At 37.6% G+C, this 7958-nt stretch overlaps 1 protein-coding gene across 1 annotated transcript; it reads left to right on the top strand.

The window, feature by feature from the left end:
• On the top strand, positions 506-7442 carry LOC107613145. Its single transcript, XM_016315003.2, has 18 exons — positions 506-1811; positions 1919-2005; positions 2094-2298; positions 2397-2670; positions 3081-3191; positions 3371-3452; positions 3539-3598; positions 3706-3758; positions 4122-4288; positions 5193-5352; positions 5578-5632; positions 5733-5789; positions 5894-6142; positions 6303-6367; positions 6459-6515; positions 6612-6705; positions 6849-6989; positions 7070-7442. The coding sequence occupies exons 1-18, from the start codon at positions 846-848 to the stop codon at positions 7157-7159; spliced, it is 2973 nt and encodes a 990-aa protein (XP_016170489.1). The 5' UTR covers positions 506-845; the 3' UTR covers positions 7160-7442.

Below are 7958 nucleotides of genomic sequence, written 5' to 3'. Positions count from 1 at the left end.
AACACAGTTGAGATGTTAACATAATTTCTCTCTTACATTTAAAAGATCATGAATAGGTAACATGAGAAACAAAAATAAAATAAATCAAATAAAATGAAGAAGGACAAAGACTACAACAATAAAATTGTAAATACGCAACCCACAATACTCTCACAAGTCACAAGGACTGAAATTCTTAAATGTTTATGAGCACTTTCATAAGTAGATGGTATGTATTAATTTTTTTCCCCATCAATCACATCTTTAGTTTTTCATAATACAAAATTAAATACGAGAGTAAAAATTTCAAATCACGGGAAAAAAGTTTAATTTTAAAATATTAACAGTGCAAATTTGATACATATAAAATTATTTTATACTAATAATATATTAAAGTTAAATTTTGAGTGATTTGTATATTTTTTTAAAATTTAACGTATAGGAAAAATAAGTTTGGGATTTCAGGGGCAGTTTCGGTATGGGATTAATTTGGATGAAAAAATAAAAAAGAAAAGATAGGAAAAAACACGGTGTCTCCTTGCTCTTCGCCTTCTTGAAGGAACCCTTCTTCCCTTTCCCCAATAAACACCCAAATCCAGTCTCTTCCTATCTTTCTTCTCCCTTTCAAAAATCAAAAATAAAAAATCAAATCTCAACTTTTCCCATTCTTCAATCTGTTATTTCCCCCCTTTCTCAGAAACCCTAAAATTTCCCCTAATTCAACGCCTCCTCCGTTGAATTCTTCCACCGCACCTTTCATTAACACCAATCTCAGCCTCAGCCAACACCTGAATTTTTTTCATCGAATGGTTTTCATGTAGCGTTGTTGGGTCTACATGAGCTGAATCTATTGCTTGTTTGTTTGTATGGCGAAGGGTACGGATTCCAACGAGTTCATGATGCTTTCTAGGGTACGGACGGGTCTCAAGAGGGAATTTGCATTCGCCATGAAGGCCCAATCCGAGATCGGTGGCGGTTCCTTGGGCCGCACCCGTGCCAGTAAGAACCGGAATGTGCCTCCGGCTCAGCCCAGTCCCGCCAGAAAGCGCCAAAGGAAGTCATGTTCCGTGGAGGAAGAGGCGCCGGCGACGAAGAATGAGGATCAAGAGGAGGTTGATGGGTACACGGCAGCTGTGGCGGGTGTGGCGACAGCGAAGATTGATTCGGAGGAGGCTGGCGACGCCGTGAGCGAGGAGGAAGCGAAGAGCGACGTGGTGGATATCAACAGCGACGATGAGCCGAAGAATAATCAGGTTGGGGAATCATTGTTGGAGGAGAAGAAGATAGAGGAGGGAGAGGTTGACGAACCAAAGGGTGATGTGGTGCTGGAGACTGTGATCAATGAGGAACCCATCAATGAAGAAGAGCCTCGTGTGGTTGTGGATGAAATCGAGAATAAAGAGGAGCAAGTTTCTCCTGAGGATAAAAGTGCACCTTTGGAAAAACGTGCTTCTGGGGAACACGGTGCAGTTGGGATAACAACACCAGTTTTGGTTTGCAGTGACGATGATAAGGGGAAGAGAGTTGTAGCTGTGGAGAAGCCTATGAGGAGGTTTACTAGGTCGGTATTGAAGCAAAAAACTGAGAATACCAATATGGTGAATGATGGGGAAGGTGATGCTATTGTTGTTGTAGGTGTTGGAGCTGCTGATGATAATGTTCAGAATGAAACTGAGGCTGTGACTGAAACTGATGCTTCACCACAGTTCACAACTCCAACTCCAGCAAAGGGATCAAGGAGGGGCATGAAGAGGTTCCCTACCAAGCTGAAGGACCTTCTCGCCACCGGGATTCTTGAGGGACTGCAAGTGAAGTATGTCAGGGGATTGAAGGTATTATCTGGTTGCTTTTCTTGTTTATATGATAGTTCTCTTTTAGTGTTAGTGTTTGAGAAATTTTTGCTTGAGGCGTGAGTGTGATGCATTTGAGGAATTTCTAGGCACGGAGGCCTGGAGAAGCAGGGCTTCAAGGAGTCATTCGTGACTCGGGGGTTTTATGCTATTGTCCGGATTGTAAAGGGAACAAGGTAAGCAAAATTAACATGTATTCTTGTGTTTGTGCCTTCTAACATATTATAGGGAAATAATGTGGTTTTTCTATGATGCCGATAATAGGTTGTCACACCCACTGTGTTTGAGCTGCATGCTGGTAGTGCGAACAAACGACCTCCTGAGTATATGTACCTTGAGAATGGGAATACTCTCCGTGACATCATGAATGCATGCTGGAATTTTCCTTTGGACACCATGGAAGAAGCTGTCCAAAAGGTCCTTGGTGGTTTCACTTTGAAGAAGTCTAACATCTGTTTTAATTGCAGAGGTTTGAAATGAATTTTCTTTCCTTTGGCCTATGTTTTTGTACTCATTTCAGGTGTAGTAACACGTAATTCTGATGAAATGTTGTGTATATATTTGAAGGTGGCAACGGTTCATCAAGACTACTACTATGTGATTTGTGCATGGAGTTGAAAGACACTCAACCTAGCCCTCGTCAAACAAAAAGTGTTGATCAAAATACTGTGACTAGCACTAAAAGTGTTGCCCAAACTCCTATGACTAGCACTAAAAGTGTTGCCCAAACTCCTGTGACTAGCACTAAAATTGTTGCCCAAACTCCTGTGACTGGCAGTAAAACTGTTTCTCAAACCACCATGACTAGCACTACAATTGTTTCATTTGCAGTTCAACCCAGGTATCTTTTTGTGATTTATGAACAATATACTGACTAATGAGTGCAATGTGGTACATTTTAAGAATTTAAGATAAACATGTGCTTTGTTGAGCAAACTCTGCAGACCTCTTCTTTGATATTCTCTTGCAAGCTTTGGTAGCCATTTTCCCAACTTCAATATCTACCTATGCTATAAAAAGAGGGCTTATAATTTCTACCATAGAGTCTTATCTGTTGTTTGCTAGAAATAGGATGGCAAGTTGATTTCATATATGACTTCCCACTTTGATAGGCAGAATCTGGTGATGTGCACTGAGCTACAATGAACACAGTGCTTCCTTTTATTTGAATAAACATGGTTGATGCTATGTGATATATTATTAAATTTCAACTATCTGTTGTATAATGCATGCACATTTTAACTATTCCAGATCACCAGAACCACAATCAGAACCAGAGCAAGTTGCAGTTCCAAAGTCCTTAAACAATGGAATGAAGCATAGCACATCTCATGGCAGGAGCCAGGGAAGAATTACTAGAAAGTATGTTTGCAAAGAACTTATCTGAAACATTTGCTTCATTTAAAACTCAAAATGTGTGTGGATATATATATATATATATATAGTGTGCGATAACTTCGTCATCTTTTATTCTTATCAGGCTTTTACGTTTTTTCCCATTTAATTATTATCATACAATTTATTTTATTTTTTGTTTTTAGGGACCTACGGTTGCATAAGTTGGTATTCGAGGAAGACGTGCTGGCAGATGGAACTGAACTAGCTTACTATGCTCATGGAGAGGTTGCTTTAGTTGACAGTTCTTCCGCTTTACCTATTTTTATGACTTTCCTTGCTTGGTTCTAAGTGTGTTTTTATTATGTGAGCAGAAAAAGCTGGTAGGTTACAAGAAGGGATATGGAATTTTTTGTACCTGCTGCAAATCTGAGGTGCTTTTCCTTTCGATGTATTCTATGTTTTGCCAAATACAGGGCATTGTTTATGTTTCTCTTTTTTTTTTTTTGGGTTTCTAATTCTTAAAAACTTTCATGTGCAGGTCAGTGCCTCTCAGTTTGAAGCCCATGCTGGCTTGGCATCTCGACGCAAGCCGTGAGTATCTACTATTTTGCCATATGCATTAAACAGCTCATCACAGTTTTACTCTGTTGTTAAACTGGTTTGTGTATCTAGCTTTTCATTGAATTGCTTGTAGTTGTAGGGCATATCTGCGCCGTGCAACTGCATTTTGCATTGCATGAAATTGGTTGTCTGATTTACCTGCTTTGTGTATCTAGCTCTGTTTTTCTTCTATCACTTTTTCTGTCTTGTTTCTTTCTTTTTCTTTTCCCCCCATTTTTTTAAACTTTTATGAAATTAAGTGGCCTCCATTTTTGCTGCTATGTATTGAATTGTGGTTTTTGTGAAATTGACCAACATTTACATGCTGTTTAACACTGAGTCATTGTATTGCAGTTACTTGCACATATACACACCTGATGGAGTTTCACTTCATGATTTGTCCATCTCTTTATCAAAAGATCGGAGGTTCGCTATCAGTGAAAATGATGACCTCTGCAGCATTTGTGAAGATGGAGGGGATCTTTTGTGCTGTGATGGATGTCCAAGAGCTTTTCACATAGGTGAACTGTTTGCTCTCTGTTGTTTAAAGTTATTTATGCAAAACGCTTCTTGATTTTGAGTCATGGAAACCTTGATCACACCATTAAAAACTTTCTGATATGTTTGAATTTGGAGTTATGATATGTCTCCAATATTGAAATTTCACCTCCTTTGGTTTGTATCCTGACTCTAGCTTGGTAATATATGTTCTGTTGGAGCGTGGAAAAAATATGAATAACTCATAAATATTGTAAGTTCTGTTCAGTTTATGACCCCATCCTTTATTCAAGTTGGGGATGCATGCCTTAAGTTAGATGAACAGATCAGAAGAAGGGACTTGATAACAAATAGAAATAGCAAATGAATAGCTGCAGCCTTTTTCCATTGCCATCCTAAAAAGAATAGAGAGTTGAGAGCAAGTCCATGGTACAACAGTTTCTAAAACGTCAATTCAAAAAGACAGTTAACTGAGAATATAGAAAAGTGTTCTGCAACACCTTTCAAATAATGTTGGTCTTAATACGACTGCTAGTTATAATTTACTAAATATCTGAAATTCATTTATCATTGTATATTTCTTTCATATGACTTTTATAACCCAAATGGAAGGGCATCCAGTTACTTGTTGGTTCTTTAGACTTCATCCTACAAGCAGCTTAGGATTTTGTAAAATATTGTTTTTATTATTACTGAGAATTAATGCTTGTATAGTTAATTTATGAACTTTAAATGCTAAATATCTAACCATGGGTGCAATGCTAAATATCTAACCATGGGTGCATGTTCTGAATGTAATGGAAATTTGATTTATGATGTTTGACAGACAGATCACAGATCCATCCTGTGTCTGTTACTCTGTTATAATATTTGAATAAGCAAATTTTCTGAGTAAGCTAAATTGCTGATAGTGTGTTTGATATCCAGATTGTGTTCCTCTTCCATGCATTCCAACTGGTACTTGGTATTGTAAATATTGTCAGAATCTTTATGGGGAGCATAATGTGAATGCGCAAGCAAAAGACCGAAGATGTGTACGTGTTGTCAAAACTAACAAGGTTGACCACGGTGGATGTGCCTTATGCAGGTATGGTCCTGAATTATTTCTTTCAGGAATTTGAGTTAGATTTATATGTGTGGTTTATAAACTTTTCTGCTCTGGTCTAATGGAGTGGAAATGCAAGACAGTTATTGCTATTACTTGTGTGTTACAACATGCTTCATTTATCTTTAATCTTGCGTCTGATTTTCTTTTACATGTTAGTACTTGGACAATATTCTCAACCTCCAGTTGCTTTGTTGTAATATGCAGACTCCACTATTTCAGTAAAAGTTTTGGTCCTCGGACAGTAATCATTTGTGACCAGGTAATACTTATTGAATTATGGATTGCCAAGCCTTTATTTTTAGTTGCTTATATTTACCTGTCATGATACCTATTTTTAAACATCTGATGTGCTCTTTCAGTGTGAAAAAGAATATCACGTTGGGTGCTTGAAGGAACATAACATACAAAACCTTGAGGTATTTTAATTTCCTCTATTTTTGTGTTAATCTTTTGAATGAAATTGTCCATGCCTTGAGTTTTACAAAGTTACATACAGTTGTTGACTGAGGTTATTTACCAGGAATTACCTGAAGGGAATTGGTTTTGTGGTACAAGTTGTGGTCAAATTCATTCTGCTCTTGTGAATTTGGTGGCTAGTGGAGAGAATAGCCTCCCAGATTCCCTTTTAAGTTTGATTAAAAGGAAACATGAAGAGAAAGGTTTAGATGCTGGGGATGGTCTCGATATTAAATGGAGGCTTCTGAACTGGAAACGTGCTGCTTCTGTTGACACTAGAAAATTGCTTTCAAAGGCTGTTGCCATCTTCCATGTGGGTATCTTGTGTGTAGCTTCTATTTTGTCAAGTTATCTGTTGTTAGGGATGGATTGTGACCCAGTCTTTTTTTTTTTTGCTTTTACTTTTTTTTTTTGAGAGTGCCAAGCTTGTGGGGTGAGATTTTTATTCTAATTTCAAATATTTGGTTTTCCAGGAGAGGTTTGATCCTATAGTCGATTCTAATTCTGGCCGTGATTTTATTCCAACCATGCTATTTGGGTAAGCATCTTGTGTTTCTTCTGGTGTACTTGATTTTCTTGGCATATATGAATCTGAAGCAATTTTCCCTTATAATGGTTCATTATAACAGAAGGAACATCCGGGGTCAAGATTTTGGTGGAATGTACTGTGCGGTGCTTACTGTCAAGTAAGGATGAGGATGGAATTTTGTTTACCCATATTGTATATTTGACTTGAAAGATGCCTGATTATGGTGTTTGTTTGCCTCGGTATTGTTTTGCAGCCAAGTTGTTGTCTCTGCTGGCGTATTTCGTGTCTTTGGGCTAGAAGTAGCAGAGCTTCCACTAGTGGCAACAGTAGCAGATTTCCAAGGAAAGGTAATTTGATTCACTTCAGTGATAAAGATACCCTTCTCTTGTTTGTTTTTATATTGTATATGATGATGATTTTTTAAGTTAATCAGTGATTGGGTTAATGTCAGCAAACATTCTAACCGAAGATGAATTTGCTCTCTGTATAGGGTTACTTTCAGTGCCTATTTTCTTGCATGGAGAGGCTGCTTGCATCTCTGAATGTGAAACACCTTGTTTTGCCCGCTGCTGAAGAAGCCGAATCAATATGGACAAGTAAATTTGGGTTTACAAAACTAGAACAAGAGGAGGTTTGTAACTAGTTGTCTTGTTTGCTTTAGGATTTTGTTGGTTGCTACTTATTAGACTAACTTCCACACTCATTTTACAGATAAACAACTATAAGAAATTTTATCGCATGATGATCTTTCAAGGGACTTCATTACTACATAAGCCGGTTCCTATGCCTGAACAGAACTAATACTTTTTAGGTGCACATTGTTGTAAAGTTTTATTTGGGAGGTGCCTATTTTACACAGGCCATATGTTTTTTTCTCTGGTTGGAGAGCGCACTCCTCTATGTACAGGGATATGCGTTTTTGGTGTACAGAAAAACAATCACCTCTAGCTGTTATATTTTTTTGGTAGCAAAGATATGAAAGGAGGTTAGGTAATAGAGGAAAACTAGGATAAAAGGATTTCTAATATCTTGCAAAATTTTGGCATTTCATATATTCATTTATTATTATTCGCCATTGAGCTGTCATAATCTTTGCATGTTTTGAATCCCATTCCCCTTGCCTTACACTACAGTACTAGAGAGTGCACACACCACATTCACACATTAGAAAGGGTTCGCCGATAACCTCATGTTCAGATGACATTTCCTCCTCCCTGTATAGAGGTTTCGTGTTCGAGCCTCTTCTGATGTATGTGATCAAAAACAAAAGAAAAAGAAAGGGGGGTTTTATGTTCTATTCCTAGGTTTTGAACAGTGGTGCTGTTTGATATGCGGCTGCTACATCTATTTTCTATGGAAAGAGGAGCATTCTCATTTGCCACTAGGGTTACATTGTTAGATATGCGACTGCTACTTCTACTATCTGGATTGTCGTGTTTTTAATTTTTGATAGAAAGGTTACATTGTACGACATAGGTGTTTGGGCCAAACTTTTCGAAGCCCACCAAAAGAAAAGTTTTTTCTCTCATATTCATGGAGTTGTTTTTTGTCCTTTGTGAATATTTATTTATTTATTGTTTTTATTATACATTAAATTTAT

This window comes from Arachis ipaensis, chromosome B08 (genome assembly GCF_000816755.2).
Source record: "Arachis ipaensis cultivar K30076 chromosome B08, Araip1.1, whole genome shotgun sequence".
Taxonomy (NCBI): domain Eukaryota; kingdom Viridiplantae; phylum Streptophyta; class Magnoliopsida; order Fabales; family Fabaceae; genus Arachis; species Arachis ipaensis.
Note: the sequence above shows the minus strand (reverse complement) of the source record. Positions and strands in the feature narration are given on the sequence as shown.

What these genes read in the sequence shown, in the direction of transcription:
- LOC107613145 (XM_016315003.2), top strand. Translation starts at nt 846, where the DNA reads ATGGCGAAGGGTACGGATTCCAACGAGTTCATGATGCTTTCTAGGGTA. An exon ending in TTGGCATCTCGACGCAAGCC is followed by an intron (nt 3,759 to 4,121) that starts GTGAGTATCTAC and finishes ATTGTATTGCAG; the next exon opens with TTACTTGCACATATACACAC. An exon ending in GGTGGATGTGCCTTATGCAG is followed by an intron (nt 5,353 to 5,577) that starts GTATGGTCCTGA and finishes TGTAATATGCAG; the next exon opens with ACTCCACTATTTCAGTAAAA.